Consider the following 21,133-nt stretch of genomic DNA (forward strand, 5'->3'; position numbering starts at 1 on the left):
TGTGTAATGGACATGCAAGATGTTGAATTTGAGCTCGAGTACCAGCCTGGGAAAGATGAACAAGACCCTCTTGATTTTCTGTCGAGACACCCACTTCCAACAACCGGCAATGACAACACTGAGAAAACAGTCAAGTATACCATAACAGCACAGCATGCAGTCGTCATCGATAGAATTAAAGAAGAAACCAGAAAAGATAGTCAACTGCAGAAGCTGAAAGATGTCATCAGAACCAGCAGCTGGGACAAATACAGACAAGATCCGATGATACAGCCATTCTACCATGTCAGAGATGAGCTATTTGAGGCAGAAGATCTAATCTTCAAATCGGACCAGATAGTCATGCCAACAAGCCTACAGAGGAAGATTGTCAACACAGCACACTCTATGGGACACCTGGGGATGACCAAAACAAAACAGATGCTGAGAGCCAAGTACTGGTTTCCGCATATGAACGCCATTACAGAGCAGATAATCGGCCAGTGTATGGAATGCCAGGTTACAACCAAGTCACATCGCCAGGAACCTGTCAAGATGACAGAGATACCCAAGAAGCCATGGGAAGCCGTAGCTACTGATTTTGGTGGACCATACCCAGACGGTCACTAGAATCTGGTTGTCATCGACAAGAGGTCAAGATACCCTGAAGCTGAGAAGGTTGCATCAACAAGTGCTAAATCTACCATCGAGAAGCTGCGTAAGATGTTTGCCACACACGGAGTGCCACGGCAGTTAGATTCCGATAATGGACCGCCCTTCACGTCAGAAGCTTTTCGACAATTTGCGGAGGAAGAAGGTTTTGATCACCATAAAGTGACACCACTCCATGCGAGGGCTAATGGCGAGGCAGAGAGTTTCATGAAGATGCTTAACAAGATCGAGCAGATCTGCCATCTACAAAATTTATCGGGAGCAGACAGAGAACAAGCCATACAGAATATGCTGGTAGCATATCGATCCACGCCACATATATGGATCGGTGTGTCACCCTATCAAGCCATGATGAACCGGGACGTCCGCACGAAACTTGACTACTTTGAGCCAGCACAACCTGAAGACGATCCAATAGCGGAGACAGACAGGGCCTACAAGGAGAAAATCCAACGTCAGTCAACTAATCGCAACACGAGAAGACACAGTTTTGTCGTGGGAGATTACGTATTGGTGAAGCAGCCAAAACGTAATAAATGGTCAACGGCATACGAACCTGCATTCTACATTATCTTTAGAATCGATGGATCCAGTATTGCCGCCAGAAGAACGCCCGACGGGAAAGAAATCTACAGAGATTCCAGCCATTTTAAACTAGCCAACGCCATCGTACAGAACAATCAGCCAGACATCGAGTACAACGCAATACCGGATGCTGATACTGATGGGCGAGAGGAGATGTTACGAGAGATGAATGATTCGTCTCCAGATTCCGCTAATTCGTCTCCAAATGCAGGGGAAAACCTCCATGACGTCGAACCAAACGCAGATACGAATGATTCGTCGGGCACTGAACATGAAACGAGACAACCAACGACATCTCATCGCAGTGCCACGACATCTCAATCATCGGGCGCTGAAAACGTCAACCAGCAACCTACGAATACAACTGATCGTCGTAGCGCCACACCGCGGAAACTGCCAGCTCGAGAACGTAAACGACCAAAGCATCTCGAGGACTATGTCTGTTAACTGATTCAATGAAGGACATTGTTAATTCGATTGGATGTGATTTCATTGTGTAGATCTGAGCTTAGCCTGAAAAATAATACTAGTGTAGTATTAGGATTTGGGTGCAGGCGGATCGCTGCCCTTGTCCTAATCAAAATTTAGTCTAATCATTAGTGTTTAAATGTAGCGCAATCAGTTAAATACTTAAACATAGGGTGTAGGCGGATCGCTGCCCTATTTACTATGCTGAGCTCAGAGGAAAATAATTGTGACAAATAGTGCAGAATCCTTGAATCTTGGATTTAGGTAATTTTATTGTTGGACTTACATTTGTTGGACTTACATTTGAATTGTGTTGGACAATTTTACTAATATTGAGGTTGAATATTTTGGACTGAATGCAACAGTAGGTTTTGACCAAAATGGGGAGGAATGTAGTATCCATGCACCATATTTCACGGAACACAGTATAGTTAAAGTACTGCCATCTATGTTAAGCTTGAGAAACCAGAAATATATACTCCGTTCGATTTGTTGATATTCCGAGTCGTGTTCTGTTCTTGGAAGCCTCATAGGACAGACATTTCAGATAGGTGCAGTAAAACACTTTGAAACACATATTTCGCACTACGCAGTCAATACGTTTATTTGAAAGTGATTCTTACACTGATAAACAACGAAGAAATCGACATTTTACTAAACTTAATTTCCAATATTGAGCTGATTTAGTTCATTAGCGACGGTGATGACATTTTCATTGGTATTGGCTTGGTTGACGTAATCTGCCACCAGGAAGTTCACCGTCTGGCCTTGCTTCTTCCGTTCGTTGTAACAGTCCATGGCACTGGGCCTGATGTACTGGTTACACTGAAGTAAATAGAAACAAAAACATTCAAGTAAGGTATATACATGTATAGCGCTAACGCTCGGAGCACACGTACGTAAATGTAGGCGAGATCATGTCCCATAGATATCTGTAATCCTATCTATGTACAGCAAGTCTGTGTTTATAATTGAATACTTCAAATAAAATAGAGTTCTCGTACACACTGTTGTTCCTAAATCAGATACATTGACGTAGTTACCGAAAGGATCTTAACTGAAATGATAGTTTGGTAGAAATTTTGCTCTGGTTAGTAGGTTCGGCTACCTATGAATCAATAGATTAACTAATATGTACTACTCTTGAAAATTCTCATGATTAAAGTCATAACATCCGGTTAACGTGCTTGGCGAGAAGTTTAGTTTTATGTGAAGAAAGCAAACTAAATTGTCACGATAAGAGGATCTGATCCCAATGATTTGATGGGTTAGAGTATTATGATAAGTGGATGTTCGAGCAATAACAAGACAGATCACGTTCACAATGTGTATCTTTTTCAGGAATTAAGTATAGTCCGCTTTATTTTCTTAAAACTAGCGAAGTAAGGCTTGTAGAGCTTTATCTAGTACCCAGTGCCTCAAATAATTTTGTAACCTACCAACTTCTGCATGTCACTAACACACAGGCCTAAGGAAGCAAATGCCGAGACAATGATCATATCCTTGCTTATGCTTGCACACTTGCTTCTTGTTTCTTCTGGCATGCTACTACATGATGACGTCAACTTAAGATCTAGCCATGTGTCGCCGTAAAAATTAGCCTGAGTGAGAGAAATAAATAGCAGTTCTAGAATGATGGCACTTCAATCGCATTTGTATCTAAATAAACAATTGATTGTAATATATCGCTTTGCAAATTTTTATTCTTAAATATTGCAATTTGAAACCTTGAACATAGTATGGCCAAAATATGATTTGCCACGGTTTCCATAACAGCAAGGAAGTTTTATGTTTTATACATCCCCCCCGCGCAAAAATATGGATTGTTTAACAGCTGCGGATCCAGAAATTCAGGGAGGCGGGGGGGGGGGCTGCTATCACACCTGTAGAGGATCGAATGTGATCTTGGAAACGAGCGGGTCTTAAAGTCCCCCCCCCCCTTTCGAAGCATTTGGAAATTTTGAGCGCTAAATATACGTTTCCGGGAATCTCGGGGGCTGAAAGAGCATTAAGTAGTTTTTTTGCTACCTTTTGAAGGGGCACCCTATGAAAAACCAAGTTTTCCCAACGGTGGCCAATTGATTCTCGAAAAGAAATTCGTTGTATTTGATGGTCATGTTGGTTGTTCGGTGGGGTACATGCACATACAATTTGTTGGTCACTAATATGTTGTATGTCATTGACAAATGCGCTACCTACCGAGCGGATGTAGGGGTGAGAACTCCTACAGCTGCTGTCACAAAGATGGTCCACCATAAAAATGAACACACGCTTGTTTTGTGCCACTGCTTCTCCAAGAGTCGGCCAACTGCCCGTCACTGCATTGATGCCGACCTTCCCGTCTGCTCCAGTAAAGTAGTCACTGAAGATGGGGATGAACCTGTCGAAGCCGGATGGCATTGTGGTGTCGTGGAATCGAATGGCAATAACCTCGTTCCTGTGCGATGGATTATTCAACCAGTTGTCAATGTCTCGTATAATCTGAAATGATTTTTTTCCCTTATCAACAGAATGCACCCGATGGTCATTATTTGTGTTCCCATCAACGTACTGCAGCGTTAATTAGACGCAAAGCCAGACGTTTTCCATTACGATTTCACTACGATGTTTGACAAGAAGGAGCAGTGCGCGAGATATGCTAATGAGCAGACTTCCCTCGCTTGAGTTTCTGAAGAATGTTCCATATCGCGCTAAGCTCATCACTGCTGATTATGACAGGCGTGCAACGGTAGGTATCTGCTCCCCAACTTCCACCCTAATACTTCTGGATATACACTTATGTGTTGATATCATATCTAATAATAATGTGTTTCAAATTTGCACTTGCCTCCCATAACTTTCGTCCGTAAGCTGTGTTGTGACTCGCGTAAGCGGTATCTCCCTTGTTACGAGTGTCAATGTCGAAAAATCGAATTCCAAAATCCAATTGGGCTGTGAAAGTGAAATCTTGGTTCCTGTACGCGCAGGACAAAGCAGGAAAATATGGCCAACCACCATACTTCATGACCATATTCGCCCCTGTAAAATAAGAAAAATAGGTAGATCTCTGTCCATAGTCAGACCTGGTTCACCCAAATCTAAAGACAGGTTGGATGTTATTTCGAAAGCAAGCCAAACTAGAAATGTTTACCTCCCCGAAGGTTGAGATGGATAATTTTATAATGGGTGAGTTGTATAAATGGTGTGTGTAATGGTGAAGTTGCGATTAATGTTCAGAGACTTCAGCATTAGAGGGTGATGAACTTGAGTGTGATGTGATATTGTACAATGAAAATAACAACTATAAAACCGCCAAAGGCCACTACTGTCCTCACCGTATAGATATTAGCTGAAAATTGATGCTGGTTAAGAAAGGTGCAATTAGTTTATAGCAAAAGGGAAGAGTTATGCCATTTAACCCGTGTGACCTCGAAAAGTAGGGACCATATCAAAAACCCATGCAACACAAACATCGTGGCAGTTAGATGTACCCATGATATCAGATTGGTGGTAAGCGGGCAAGTAGTCAGGCGCGCAATTATTACATTTTAATTTTTTTCTCGAATTTGGCCGCCTAGTGGCCAAGTGATGAATCAAATCGAATCGAACTTTTGGCCCAGAGATGACCTGACTAGATTGGGTACATGTGTACCAAATGTGAGATCACTGGTCACTGTACTTTTAGAAATATGCCATAATTTTAAAAGCATAACGACCAATTTATGCCATTTGAACTCTGTGACCTTTAAAGTAGGTCTAATCAAAAACATTTTAAACTTATGATGTATCCTTGATTGGAGTAGATGCCATAAAAAATTATCAAAAACAAATTACCGTTAAGTGAGATATTGCACGTTTTACCTTTTCAGTTTTGCCCTCTGGTGGTTAATTTGAAAATCAGATCGGACTGAAATTGGGTGTCAGGGGTTATCTGACATAGGGCGTCATTTTCACCAAGCTTCAAGTTCATACCTTTGTGGTTAAGAAATGTGCCATAGTCAGACATAGACGGTCAATTTAAACCATTTGCCCTCCGTAACCTTGAAAAGTAGGTCTAATCGGAAACTCATACGATATGTGATGTATCCTAGCAAGAAGTAGGCCTACCTTTTTTATCAAAAATGAATCACTAATAAGCGAAATATCGCACTTAGTTTGTTTTCACATATCGCCCCCTGGTGGTAACAGATTGAGTCCGATCAACATCCCCAGGGTGTTGTTCACATATTGGTGGAGGAGTACCAAACATGTACCAATAATTTGTGATGATACGGTAAGATGACATATTAGTGTTAAACAGAAAACTGATGATACTTGGGTTTGCAAAGACTTTTGCTGAATTAGTCAACATATCACTACATTAAGTTCTACGGTTTCATTATTATGTTGGCCTCGAAAAACAATATTTTGTTTCGTTTGCTGATTTCGATGCTGTAAATTTCATTTACCATAATTTGAAATCTCGAATTCAGAAACTCTATCCCTTATGAATATATGTTTTTGCTTTATATTACAAATAAGTTTATAATGTTGTTATAACCACATGATACTAAACATACAAAATATGTTTAGTATCATCAGTGCAGTGCCCTAGTAAGCGCGCAGCGCCTTTAGGTTTGGGGAAACCGCCCCTAACCCCCTGGTTGGGAACCAGCTGTAGTTTCTTCCGGCAATTTTATGTTTTGATAGACGGTTTTCTCCGTTTAGGCTTTCTCTATAGCAGTAACTCAACTGCATCATCACAATAGTCAAATGACGGTGTAGAAGGTGTCCGGACTATCGTAGTCTGGCACTCTGACAGATTCATATTTAAAGTGCAAGCTCTAGTAAACTCACGCAACTGTTGACATGGGGAAGACCCCCCAAACTCCGCCTTCTGACATGTTTTAGCCAGTGCATTGGATGGAATCCCCCCCATCCCCCCAACCCCCATTGGCCTCTCAATAAGTTTGTTCAGAGAACACGAGAAAAAATAACCCTCTTTATATCTGGGAGCATAAAAAGCCTGCTAGCGGATATTGATAACTCTTTCGGAAAAACTAGAAGATATGCAAAACCAAATGAAAACATCTATTCCTCCATAATCTGTCTTCGTGTCCCACCACGGCCGATTTGGATTCGTTCTGAAGGTAAATTGAAATCTCAAAAAAAAAGTTTTTTTCGAACGCCCGCCCGGTGTTTTCTTGATCAATTCGGGATTATATCCATTTTAAGTGTCTTTTGGATATTACTGAAGTTTCAAAGGCCAAAACACATATGTCGGGGGGGGGGGGGGGTACCACCGAACCCCCTTTTGATTAAAAAACAGTGCATATTCATGTGGTTCTCTCTCGGAGCTCATAACAGTCGAGTTGCTTCATTCACTATCAACATTCGATAGTTTCAGTCCGTATTTGGTGCATATCCGAAAGGTTGCGGCAAACGCCTCGTCATCCTTTGACACTATCTGTCCCACTTTATTGTTTAAGTGACTTACCTGAGTTGTGAGTTCCAGGAAATGTTACTTTGTCAAATGTGAGTTTGCAGAGTCCCGCGTGGCCGTTGCAACTCTCTTAAATGTTAAAAAATAAACAAATACGTGTCAGACCACGTTGCTAATGTTATTTTTCTAAATTCTAGTTCTTGGTCACAAATAAAGACTCGCCGGTATATCCATCCTGGCTGTTGAAATGGAGGGGAGAAATGAACTGAAAGGGAGTGCATTTGACTCATTTTGACAAAGGATTCCGACGAGTTATTGTGGAATCATTGCAGCCTCGAAAATACAGCAGCTGCCTAATAGGTTTTCAATGTTAGGAAAATAAGACAAATATTATACCATCTTATCACATCGAATAGCGGCTATCTACCAAATACTGACGGTATAACAAGAAAACAAAACGTTTGATTTTCAGGCTACTGGAACACTCGCTTGGGTCTTGCGATCAAGCCAGTGTACCAACTCCGCGATTTTCGCAATTGCCTTTTTTATTGTGGTATTTAGTATTATCATCATATCAAATTACAAAAAGTTGCAACTGTCAGTTAATCTTTTAATGCCTCCATTTGGTAATGTTATCAAAAGGTATTTTAGATTAACAAAATTTTTACGCAGATAACGACGTAACATACGAGTAATCATTTAAATGATGATCTGGTGAATACATTGGATTGGGCTGGATTCTGTCCGCTCACTAAATGGGGCTACTTTGAATCTGTTCTCGTTCTTCTCAGATTTATCCTAAATATGGCAAAGAAACTACCCTCATATTTATTAGCTAGTTTGTTACGAATTATTTACGTTATGTACTCAAACACTATAAAAAGATGCAATGCCGTATTCTTTAGCATAGCCCGAAAGTTTACATACACTTCAAAATTTGAATAAATTCAAAAATTCTCACCAAGACTACTTTATTTACAAAAGGTTGCATGCCGTGCCTCTTCTTTCTGTGGCTACATTCAAAAATTCACATCGCGAGCAAAATAACATGAATCCGCAATATCAAAATATCAAAATAGCACGAAAGATCCTATTTTTTTAAAAACTTACCGTTGTACCGTTCTGTACAAAAACTTACCGTTGGGGGCAGGATTCACTTGACGTGAAGTAACAAAAAAAACACAATATAGATGAGGTATTATAATGATAGGCCAATAAAAACATGTACGAGTCTCGGAGGACACTTTCAACTCCAAGGCTTCTACTGCGGGGTTGAAACTGGATGCGACATAAATGCTATCATAAACCGGGGAGACGTTTACAGTCCTCAAAAAGACTACCAACCCTGATTACAGTGATCCGGTCGTCCTTTGAGAAGGCCTATCTTTATTTTCTTACACTTTAGTTCACTTGTGAATATTCGACTTATAACAGTGGAAATCATAAAGAGTATACACGTGTTACAAATAAAATTGGACTCGTGAGAATATTTATTTACAGTGTTAACGTGGAACCAACCAAAAATGTGCAACAGACGTCTTGTCGCCCGGTCTTTGGGATAATATCGGCGTATAAAATTGACCGGGCACTTTTAAATTTTTTCAATTTTTAGAGTCGCAAATAGACAGATTTCTTCGAATCCTTTTACTGTAAGTCATGATCAAAACGTCAAAGAACGGACCACAATATGATTATGTTCTCTCTGAATACTGATAACTGCAGGGTTTAAAAAGGTAGTATTTTCGTGATATTTTGTTGTCTGGATATTTTCATGCAATCATTTAATTAAAGGAAACTGGTATGGCATTCACCCTTTATTAAATAAAGTAGCTTTGGTAAGAATTGAAAATTTTCTTCAGAATTTTCTTCAGACCTTTCTTCAGACTTCATGATCTCCTTCCTCCGGTATTTGTTGTACGATGGCGGATCAATAAGTCTTGACAACAGGGCATTCATTTCAAAAGGGATTATCACAGACTTTTGACAACACGTTTACTCCAAATATGCATCTTTCATGAGCACATGTTTGTAAAATTGTCCTCATACTTCTACATTTACGGGAATTGCAGCCTGTTTAAAAGAGATCGGTACATGCCACTGAATTTGCTGGTTTTATCATGACGTTGAGCATGAAAAAGCGTCATAAAATAGATGCGAATATTTTTTAAAGGCAAAGAGTTGGGTTGGTAAGTTTAACCAATCATCTAATGATAAAGTACGGTGAAAATCTGGAAAAATCTATCGGTCACAAACGGGATGCTTGTCAAAACCACCTATCCTTGTCTAACGTTAATATATAAGACCATTTTAAAATATTGCAATATTTCTGTAATTATTAAAAGAACGGTGCTCTGGTGTGTTGATAAATATGTCTTCAGAGAAAATGTAGTTGTCATTTAGAATTCTGGAAATATGTATAACAAGTATATGTTGTCGAAAAGCCAAATGCTGACAGAATTCTTTTTTTTCATAGTTAAATTGCCCTTCAACGGTTAACGGATAACGATTAAACCCCGATTTTTATGTGTAAGCTGCCAAAGAGTGGTATCAGCAATGTGCTGAGATTTCAGCAGGACGCACCTTCTTGTTTTGCCGCAAACAGTGTCAAAACTTATTGATTCGCCCTCGTATATTACATGCATTAGATGTTTTTCTATAGGCATTTGAACACTTCTGCAGCCGTGCAAGTTTTAAATATTTTGGTGGGATTGGTTACCGATCAATCTCTCAGACCCAAGAAAGAACCTAGCCATGATCGCTTTGATGTTCTGTGTAACATGGAAGTTTTCTTATCTTTTGTCAGATGAATCAAGACAGCCATAGCCATGATCGCCACCAACAGAAATTCAAAACAACAAGGGATGCATTGGCACTGTTCCTTGGTTTGGTAGCTTTATCACAGCCCATTTCACCCAATTAATTCTGCTTGCGTGCTTAAGTGTCGAAAAATGTAATTGTCTATTATATACACTAATAATGCAGGTACTGAAATCGAATAAACTTAATAGAAGTTTCTCTAGCTACACGTTGTCGGAATTCGGTAAATTCACGATTCACATTATGGGAGTATTTCAAGATCAAAAGTATGTAATTTTGTTCATCTTAAGCTGGTCGAGTAAGTCGAAAGATGTCTTACCTTGTGTTGCCGCCAACTGCATCAACCCAATCAGGGTGAGAATCAGGGGACGTTTTACCATGTCTGAAACTAACAATCGGGTTCAGGCCTTATAGCGTTGCCCATCATCGGGTATCTATCATGTCGTGGAAAACTCACAAAAATACGAGGTGGGTTGCAAGCTTAATTTACTTACCAATATTGCCTTTGGTTCCAAGCGCAAGTCTTCGGGTGAATGGTGATTGTGCCTACCTTCCCCGGTTTCTTATATAGATGGATATCTGATGACGTCACAAAAACGTGTTATTGCGTTCAACGAGCACTCCAGGTGCTCTTCAACGGTGTTGGCTGAATCCGATAGCCAGGCAGTACGCAATGGTGGTTTAGTTAAATTCATATACTGTAGATGGCTTATACTGTAGATGGCTCTGTAGTATAGTACAGTGTAGGACAGTACGCGAGGGCGGATTGGGGATAGGGGTAAGGGTAGCACTATATAATGATAAGGATCAGTGGATAATCAGAAGAAAATTTCGTTTGTCGGCTAGCTGCCTCAGTGGCCTAATGCCCCTGCCTATCACTCTGACCACCCGGGTACGATTCCCACTCGATCCGCTTACTATTTTTCACTTGTGCACTATTATACTCTAAGTTTTACTGTCGTACTGCCTGGTTATCCGATTTAGCACCTACCAAAAATTCTTTTTGGCTAATATCATCGGGCACCACGTGTGGCGCTAAGGCAGCCACTACTAACCGTTTTTTCTTGTGGGCTGAGATCACTATTAACTGTTTAGTGCTATCAAATAATTATAAAGTGCCTAAAAAGTCATATTATGCCTAACTACCACCGGGAATGTTAGTTATTAAGTTTGAAAACATCATTTTTGGCTTTCTGATTGTAAATAATATCAACTAACAGAATTCAGGTCGATTTTGAAATGTGAACTCCTTTTTTGGAGTTTACTGGGTCGGAAAGATATTCTCTCACTGGCAGTAGCCATGGCCACGTATCGTATTAACTTCTGATATAGCTCTTGAAATCGCTAATAAAACTATTTAGAATCATTGGAACTTTTTCAAATTCATTAAAGGCATTGACAAAATATAGGACTACACTTCTGCAAATGTTGATGAAAATCCCAGCATTTATTTCTTTTAAATCACGAAAATGTATGTATATATAATGTATGCGGACCCTATTGCAGATATAATTGGGGATGTGTACTGAGCCCTTGTGTTATCCGCGACAGGATTATGTCGTCGCACGATCTTCTGATAAGTTTTGAATGTTCTATACGACGCGAAAAAATTGCTAACTCTTAATTTTTCATATAGATTTTCTGTTTCATTCATAAATTACACGAATTTTATCCTTGTTATGCACTTGCAAATATAATTCAATAAATTATTTCATGATAAGAAAGTGGACGACCATACGCTGTAATATTTGTTGTCCCTTCCGATAGGTGGCCAGTGTGCAACTACTGTTGGCAAATCTCAAGCTGACTCACAAATGTAATGCATGAGTCTGCACGTGACAGACTAACATCATTTTCGTTGGGAAAAGCTTCACCAAATCGGCATTCTGTAGATATTTCTCTCGATAACATTATGATGTTTCATCCACACCCTGTGGAAACAGCTGCAACCTCTCCCACCTCTTTGAGTGCTGGCTAAAACCTCTCCAAACGTTTCAAACCCAGCACATTTTTCAAAATACATGTACCACTTATGATTCTACATGTACGCCGTGCATTTCCTACATAACATGTATCTAAACAGTCTTGCAGTATAAAACAGTCTAAACAGTCTGCTATAGGCGCACTGTGGTTTGATACGTGTACAATATAAATATGTATAGTTAACAATGTGAGCATAATTTCTCTCGTCTTTCTAATGTTGCTAACTTAGCTACATTGCAACACACAACTTTTAATAATTTTCTAATATCAATCAATCGCGTTCGAAGTACCATTCCGGTACACTTTTAAGAGTTGACTTACCTCACAACAACTTTGACATCATGTCTAAATCAATATCGTCAATAATATCGTTTAGATGGGGCCTATCGCAATTTTATCAGGTCCAAGATGTAGTTGGATATCTGTCCTTCAAATCCCCCCCCCCCCCCCCAACCGCTTTCCACATTGATGAGTCCATTAAATACAGATGAATCAACGCCAAATCTACAAAAAGGATGCAGGAGGTGTATAATAGTCAGTATGTTTGTTGTTTTTTTTTTGGGGGGGGGGGCAACGCTAGGTCATACTTTATAGTGTGACGGACAATAGAGTAACCAGCCTCTATGGACGGTACTATGGCCTGCGCATCAAATCATTGTGATTGTCCCGTCTAATTAATTAATTTCATTTGTTGGAACGTGATGCAGCTGGGGAGGAGGAGGGAGGGGGGACGGCGGTGGCGGAGGCAGGAAACATCGTAGGTGTTAGTATTCGTTATCCAAACAAGAGTCGAAATTAGGCGCGATTTGGATGCGAATACATCCAGTAGGGGGCTTTTTCCGACTTATTAGTGGTTTCTCTAACTTTTTCCTGATTTTTTGCCAAAAAGGTCGGATTTTCAGAAAAGATGTAAAAAATAATAGGGCTTCCTCAATCTGGCCATTAAAGATCAAAGGCCTTAGTGAAAGAATAAGTAGATTATAGCCACACTGCTTTTCATTACAATTTAAAACGACCCAGAAACTTCTGAGCGGATATTAGGACGTTTATGACTACTATGAGCCCATTTATGCTTGGCTGGCCATTCCAATGGTTAGAAGAGCGATTCAAGACATGCTACGTGGTTGTGAACTATGTTTCCAAAGAGGTGGAGCGGGTCATGTTAAAGGTGTTGGCACTTGATAAACTGATAATCTGGTAAGACATGTAATTCATGTACGTATTCAAAATGCACCAGGGATACGCCTACATAGAGTCGGAGTGTCACGTAGTATTACGTCGTGATTGAAATGAACATGTCGTGTTGGATTTCCTATCCCTGATTGTCGAATGAAGGTCTCTTAATTCTGTTATTTTATTATGTTATTTGAAAAAAATTAATTTAAATCAACACAATAATCATTGTCAACATAATTATAGAAATTTGCCGAAATATCGCGCGTTTATGGCGAGCTGTAATTGGCCACAAGGCACTGGTGGAGTTCAATCCGCATTCATCTTACATTATTGAGCCCCCTAAAGGGCTCTAACGACATTAACAAATAAAAAAAGACCGTACTCAAAAAAACATATACCGAGAACCTTTCCAAATCATTCCACCCTTATACTCGAGAGGAAAAAAAAATTCCGGCACTCAAAATCAAATTGTTAAAGAAATATACGGTTGATCAACTAAAGGAAACTGTAGGCATTTAGATGTTAACTCTTTGCATCGCGCTATTGGTACAATGTTGATCAAAAATACTCCATTGATGAGAAAAAAGGCCCCAAAGCGCAAAAAATTAAATTATGTCCGAGCTGTCCACCATTTTGGACGTACTCAACTCTCCTCACGCAAGACCAGAACCCAATTTATCCATGACGTCGTTTTGCCGCTGCTTAAATTGCCGCCATGTTTGCCGAAACATTGGCTTTCCAACATGGATGCCAATGCTGGCAGGGAGAATATGTGATCCGTCACAGCAAAACCAGGCGCATGTCGCTCTGAGCTTGGCAGGTTGAGACGGACTGTTTGTTCATTTCTCTATTGTCTGCCTTTTGTGAAATATGAGCACATCAATTTCTCCCATTATCTTCTGGTGTCATTTAGGCTCATCTTCTGTGCAACATGCGCCTGGTTTTGGTGTGACGAGTCACATATGCTTGAATATCAATTGAATATCATCAAATTTCGTCACTGTGCGGGTTTGGAGAATGCATTGCACTGGGCAGCTCTAAATTGCGGAGTGGACTACAGGAACGAAAGCCAACTTTTTGGTCTTTCTCCAATTCACTGAAACTAGCCAGATTCCAAAGCAAACTGACGTTAACAATGATATATGATTAAAATTTGTTACAAAACATTTGACACCAAAGTTTCTACGCTTGTTATCACATCATCATTTTTTTTTTAATTTTGCAATACGGGAAGAGCAAGGTGACACACGAACGAGGCCAAAAGAGGACATGTGAATCGTGAATCGTGAAACGTGAAGACCACGTTTAACAGTGACAATGAACACTCTGTATAAACCTCAGTTTTTTTGGTAAAATGGTTTTGAGATCGTGAACAACCTCTTAAGTCAAATTATTTTTTCACTTTCTTTGAGAAGGATGTCGCAGCAACTTTAATGTGTAATTTCATTGTAAAATATTATTTCTCCCACTTTTGGGGGTTAAGAGCGAGACAAAAGAAAATAATTTGGTCAAATTCAATCCATTATTTACCATGATTAATGACTTAGACCATGGTGACATCCATGCAAGTATGAAAAAATTCACCATGGTAGTTTTGCATACAATCACAATCCAAGGGATGGATCCTTAAGCAATCATCCCCTTTAATCGTATTACCTTGTACGCCTATGTTTTTATGCGATATGGATTTTGACTTCCAAGTTTGATCGAGCGTGCAAAAGTTTTACCAACATAATAGACCGGACCATTTCATGTTGAAGTGATGAATATTCTGCAATTCAATTTGTTATCTATTTGTAGACACATGCTAAATACTTTCGAAACAGATGTGAAAATGTTTCTACTGATATCTGAAACAAATTTGCATTGATAACGTGACATACACACTAATACCATACTAAATCAGTTTATGCCTGTTTCGCCTATTCCTGTTTCGCCTATTCCTGTTTCGCCTATTCCTGTTCCGCCTATTCCTGTTTCGCCTATTCCTGTTTGGCCTATTTCCTGTTTGGCCTATTTCCTGTTTCGCCTATTCCTGTTTCGCCTACTTCCTGTTTCGTCTACTTTCCAGTACCCCTACAATAAATCGACTCTCCCAGGTGGAACCTTAGGGATGCATGTCCATTTTATGGGGAAATGTAAGGGGACAATTGGATGATGTTAACGATGTGATGACAATTTGACTTATCAAATGCCATCAACTTTATTAACAAACCATGCCATGACCGTTTTGAAAGAGTCACCTTGAAAGCGGGGACAGTCCGGGACTTATTTGACCATGACCATACTGACACATAGTAAAAACAAATAGAAGTGGCAGTCGCTTATTTTATAAAAACAGGAATTCATGAGTTTTTGATAAAAATACATAATACTGTACATTCTCATAATTATTTGATCAAAATCAGCTGTAAAACCCATGTCATAGTAAAGAACAATGTAGCTATAGGTATTCTTTCTATTACGAAGCCAGTTACTGACTAAGACAAAAGAAAGAGAATCCACAATATAAAATGCAGGCCTAAGAAACCTTTCTCAAATCTAATGAAAGGGTAAAACTTTCTTACTATTTTATTTCTTGCCTTTGAAAATAAGCTGAAACATAAGCCGATGTAAGCTATGTATAATTTTCCAAAGTTATTCCGAATAATACTGAAATAATTGACATGTCGCTGAATCCATTATTTCAGACTTTATTCTTAATGATAGCCTTTAACACTATAGTAAGGGACGGTTCATATTCCTACGTCTGTGGGGAGGTTAGCAATACATTTGAATAGGCGAAACAGGAAGTAGGCCAACCAGGAATAGGCGAATAAAGAATTAGGCGAAACAGGATTAGGCGGAACAGGAATAGGCGGAAAAGGAATAGGCGAAACAGGAAAACACCACTAAATCTACATAAATCACTAGAAACAAAAAACGCTTTGATTATACGCTTGCAAAATACGTGTACATGTTACATCTTGTTTATTATAGAACTTCAGTTGTTAGATTCGATCAAATAGATTTTCGTGTGCGAAAGTATTCTGCTGACGACAGCTATTACGGGTCAGGCTTCTACTTGGCATGACTATATCAAAGACGTCAAGATCATTATCGCGGGTTCTTGATGACAATGCTGTGAGAGAAGACTTCTTTATATTTACAGTAGCTGTTTCCTTTGTACGGATAGTGCTATACAATTACATTGTACAGTATCAATAACTGGTAAACTAATTTCAGGTCAATTATACTATAAATAAAGATTTTTTACATTGTTTTCATCCAAGTTTATTTAAAATGTTTGGTAAGATGAAGGCACCTTCTCCACCCATCATGACAATAACAGATATTTCACCGGCTTTGCAACAGATGCATCATCACTTCTCTTAACCAGATGTTGATTAGATAAAAACACTTTCACCATTCAGCATACACGGCAGCCGTAAGTACTTTGAAGTACACGTATCATCATTTCGTCGTACTTTTGTAAAGGTATATTATTTCGACGTATTCTTTCGTCATCCGTCACAGATAAAAATAACCCTATCTCGCCGTAAGTGTTCACAAGGGTAGTTTCTATTCTAGCGTAGTTATTGGCAGCAATTTTGTAAGTGCCCCAGTTTTACAATTCGTTGTAGACCCTTGATCGACCAATGTCATCACACTGGATAATGGCGGCATGATTCTCGTCTGTTTGAACTTGAATTCGGCCACGGGAAAAGTCCAAACTAACGTGCGCCGCACACGATGCCTTTATGTTGTACAAAATTTTGGTACGATTTTTCGTTAAATTATAATGGAAGAAAGTATCGCGTTTCCCGCCCTAAACGATCAAATTTATTTCTCGGGCAATATACTCTATCTAGACTCACCGATCTAAGACCGTTTTTGAATATGAAAGCCAAGCCCCATGTCATAATTTTGTATCTCGTGCGCTGATCAGAACGCTGCTTTAAAAATTGTGGATTTTTCATGAATGAGTCATATATTTATTCTCGCCTCCGATCCAGTCTTGGCATGCTGCCAGTATACACTTTCGACACAGCATTTTTGAACGTAGAAGACCAGAATCGAGGTTGTTTAGATCGTGATCAAAGTTCGCTCTTGTTACAGGCCTTCTGAATGGTTAATATCGGCGGTAGCGTGCGATCTAGTGAGGAATAACAGAACCAACTTATACTGGCAAATTGCGTCAAGGGTTGGTGTAACGGAGTCTGGGTCAGCGGACCGGAGTGGATCCAAGGCTTGAGGGTCAATATGGTTCAGCGCCGGAAAGTCGCCGGCAAAAGCCTCCATAGATATTATGGGCATTGTTGTTCGATGCCAATTCAACCTTGTTCAGTCTGGTTGGACAATGGGTAAGCGTCATCACGGATTTGTCGAATAGTTATGTCATCATGTTCTACTCCTTCGCGTTTGCGTCAATTGCATAGGGGTTTAGAATGGCAGGTCAACGAGGACTTCACTTTATTATACATGTACATGTAGTTGTTTTACTGGTGATTGCTCACCTTTAGACCTTGTACTATAGAAATTGATCGATCGCACAACCACTGTATGACGTAAGGTGATCAGGTCCAAGTGATCAGTTATTTCTCAATGGCAACCTTTGTCCATCAGCTTCGAATTCTACAAATTGAAAATACCGACAGGTTTAAGGGAAAATCCAACATGGCGAAAGAACGGGGGTGTTGGCATAAAACTAGGACTTTGCCTTCAAAAACTGAAACAAATATAGCAGGTAATGTTATGTTTTATATTGTTAACGCTATCGACAATTCATTCGAATTCGATCATCATTTTGAAAAAGATTGACAACGTTGGCCGAGTTGTGTAGGCCCTTTGCACGTTAAGCTTCATGTCGAATGTCTACCGCTGTGTCGAAACTTGCTGGACGGCTAGTGCTGCCGTCATGGCATTGGAGTGAGATGTCGAAATAAGAGTAGGACCCAGCAGAAAATGCAATGCACTATCAGCGCACAATGGGGTTAAAGCTATGTAAATTGGACTATTTATGGTAAGATTTATTTGGTATAGCATTTTATTGTAGACGAATTAGCCAGGACAAAACGTATTTGTGGGTTCATTTCCTAAACGACAAGATGGGACGATGTTCTCGGTCATAAAATAAATTCCCTGCGAAATCATGTACGGCGGGCTGATCATGAACTACCTAATGTTTGTCAGTTCTTTTCGTCGTCAACGAATAGCAAATACCATTTTCGAAAAGATCATGCTGGCACTTTCTAATGTTATTTGTTCTAATCCATGATATGCTTCATCAACCTTGGACGGTACTCAGTCTCTGCGTGTGAAATTAACCTATAATTCTGGTCATCATAATCATACTTTCAGCAACAAACTGTAGCTTCTTTGAAGAAATGTCACGATAGGGACATATACATTGTACTGTATGCGATGACTTAAGGCGGATTCATATTCTGACGCACTACCAACGGGTTCCGACGCACGATTAAAATCTGGACGCCGCCAATGTCGTGATGATTCATACTCCAGCGTGCGACAGCGTCGGTCATCGGCGTCAGGTCGCGCGTCTGATCGGCGTGCTATTTTCAAGAGTTCAACAAATTTGAACACTCAGCGTCAGATCGCGGCGTCCTACCAATGAATGAGGGGTTTTGTGTTCATGGTTTACGCGTACTTTCAAAGGCGCCAAATTAAAACGAGAAGGGGACGGGGAGTAGAAATTATGTCGCTGTTACGAAATGACTCATGTGACTAAAATGTCGGATGCGGAAGAGGTCCTCATGCATGCGAGGGACGTCTCCTCCTTATCCTATACAACACAGCAATGGCCGGTACATTTAAAAGCAGAAGTGCAGATCCTCTTCTTTCATTTTGAAATGGCAGATACATATTATTGCGAGAGCATTCACAGTCTCTCGATAAGACGCCGACAAAATCGTGCGGCCGGGTCAGCGTCGAACGCAGCGTCGTGCATCGGTCGCCGGCGATTGTCGCCCATCGGAGTATGAACTCGCGTTTATCCGGCCACCACGACCAACTTGTCTAACATGCAGGTTATTGAATATACACATTCCAGGCCAAGTTATGAAAGGCTTGATTAGGGTTACATGCTCATGGAAATCGTCCAAGGCGTACATTGTAATGGTTATCCCATGGTGATGTCACTTTATAGAAATGACATGACATTCATTAACCCTCGCCTGCGATTAACGGACCTACAGGGAAACAGCTTCTGATTTCAACCAAAACAATTTCAATGCCTCTTTGGTCAAACGACAACTCAAAACGCATGGACCCTTCGCAAGTAGTACAAAAACCTGAAATCACTCAATATCGTCATTCATATCCAAGGATCATCCCATCTTCACTACCTTCATCGTCTATGGTAGGCCGTAGTGGACATAAATGCCGATTCATGTTCTAGAACATAATTATTAGTGTTCTAGAACATATTTTGACCAATAGGAGAACAGGAATATTGTTCTAGACCGTAATCAACCAATCATTGACCAGGAATAATGGTCTAGATTCCTGGCCAGTGCTTGGTCGATTAATGGTCTAGAACATAATTCCTGTACTGTGATTGGCTGATTTATGTTCACGTGACACCTGCCAGCGATCACGTGACCCCTGCCAGTGATCATGTGACCTCAGACGATGAACATGAGGCTGATCCACGATTCTCGACACAAGGTCGCGAACACCATCCGGAGAACCGGATGTGTTTGTGGCGGCATTAGCCCAGTAACTTAACAATTCTCATTTCGTTTACAGGGTTTATTATTTACGTCATTCCACAGATCACGTAAAAACTGAAAGATACAAAAATATAGGGAAGATAAGTAAAATGCAACACAGCCAGATACCAAGGATACAAAAGAAAGGAAATCTACAGGGAGCCTAGCTGAAAGGACGAAACTGTCATGGAAAATTTGGGCATGACCTGTAGCCTAATTCACTTTAAAGTCCAAGGAACTATTTGACAGTCTCAAGGATTACCTAACATCCCTCTAAATTACCAAGGGATGGTCTATACATTGATACATTGAACAACACACACAATGCATGTGATCCGAGTACACAACCTTGTGTACTGCAGCCATTACAGCAGAAATCCGCTATAAACACTTGAATATTCCTCGTATTCACTAATTACCTTGACTGGGCCTAAGTACAGAGCAAGTAAATGTCATTAAAGTACCATAAAGGTGTAGTAAAGTGTACAGAAATCTATTTCTAGCAATTTCGTTTCTTGTTTACATTCGGTCACTTCAATTCCGGTTCCGGAAGGTGCTGCCATCTGTCGTTGCCATTAGAAACCAATTCGCTTCAGGCTATGCTCAAGGCACCTCATAAAACACCTGATTAAGACCACCTGCGGTCCGTAGTGATTTCTATCATATTATTCAGTGCAGCCTATATACATTCGTAATTCATTTACCTCTGTTGCCTCCGTCAGTAGCTTTGATAACAATGAATAAACGGGAAAGAAGGGCGGACTGGCCCCGGAATACGACTCTGTCTCTCAAGAGAATCGGGCAAAAGCGTGCTCGAGATGGCGTCGTCACGTGACATCAAAAGGCGCGAATCTACTCAAGGCGCCAAGTTCTAAACTTAAAAAACTTCGCTGTTTCAGCTTGATAACAGTGACATGGCTCTCCTAAATTATTCATTAATTTAAACCAACAATACACAAATCTAAAACTCAACCATGGTAACCATGGCAACTACACTTAGGCCTATGGTATCTGGCACAAGACAACTTGAAGTAAAACTTCAAACAGAACTAGTATTGGGCAATTCGCCTAACAGCAAATTGCAGACCATATCCCTGGTGAAAGTATTTTGTCATGTTGAGAAATTAGGTTTGCACCAGGATATAACCAGATAAATCAGAGGCAAATAACCCTGAATAACCAGCTGAATTAGGTTGTGACAGTAGGTGCATCATAAATACTAGAATTAGCGATGGTTCTGGGACTGCAACAACTCAGCATATGGATGGTCAGAATCCAGCAGACAACAAGCAAATGTAATCTGAATCTCAACATCTTTCGTATCTTTTGATGAGTTTTCTGG

General features: G+C 40.1%; 2 protein-coding genes across 2 annotated transcripts; one reads left to right on the forward strand and one right to left on the reverse strand.

Annotated features, from left to right (window-relative positions):
- The first annotated feature begins 702 nt into the window (after positions 1-702).
- On the forward strand, positions 703-1,683 carry LOC135484656 (uncharacterized). The gene has a single exon (XM_064766290.1). It carries the CDS (start codon positions 703-705, stop codon positions 1,681-1,683), a length of 981 nt encoding a protein of 326 aa, XP_064622360.1.
- Positions 1,684-2,317: 634 nt separating this feature from the next.
- LOC135485417 (uncharacterized) lies at positions 2,318-10,489 on the reverse strand. The gene is made up of 7 exons (XM_064767416.1): positions 10,417-10,489; positions 10,242-10,310; positions 7,160-7,234; positions 4,532-4,722; positions 3,904-4,185; positions 3,144-3,305; positions 2,318-2,529 (listed from the first exon to the last, which is right to left on the reverse strand). Exons 2-7 carry the CDS (start codon positions 10,300-10,302, stop codon positions 2,365-2,367), a joined length of 936 nt encoding a protein of 311 aa, XP_064623486.1. The 5' UTR covers positions 10,303-10,310; positions 10,417-10,489; the 3' UTR covers positions 2,318-2,364.
- Between the last annotated feature and the right edge of the window lie 10,644 nt (positions 10,490-21,133).

This window comes from Lineus longissimus, chromosome 3 (assembly GCF_910592395.1).
Source record: "Lineus longissimus chromosome 3, tnLinLong1.2, whole genome shotgun sequence".
NCBI lineage: Eukaryota > Metazoa > Nemertea > Pilidiophora > Heteronemertea > Lineidae > Lineus > Lineus longissimus.

Coding starts and splice junctions, on each gene's coding strand:
- LOC135484656 (XM_064766290.1), top strand. CDS start 703: ATGTTTGCCACACACGGAGTGCCACGGCAGTTAGATTCCGATAATGGA.
- LOC135485417 (XM_064767416.1), bottom strand. CDS start 10,302: ATGGTAAAACGTCCCCTGATTCTCACCCTGATTGGGTTGATGCAGTTG. Junction 4,723..7,159: donor TCCTGGAACTCACAACTCAG/GTAAGTCACTTA, acceptor CTTATTTTACAG/GGGCGAATATGGTCATGAAG. Junction 2,530..3,143: donor TTAGTGACATGCAGAAGTTG/GTAGGTTACAAA, acceptor TATTTACTTCAG/TGTAACCAGTACATCAGGCC.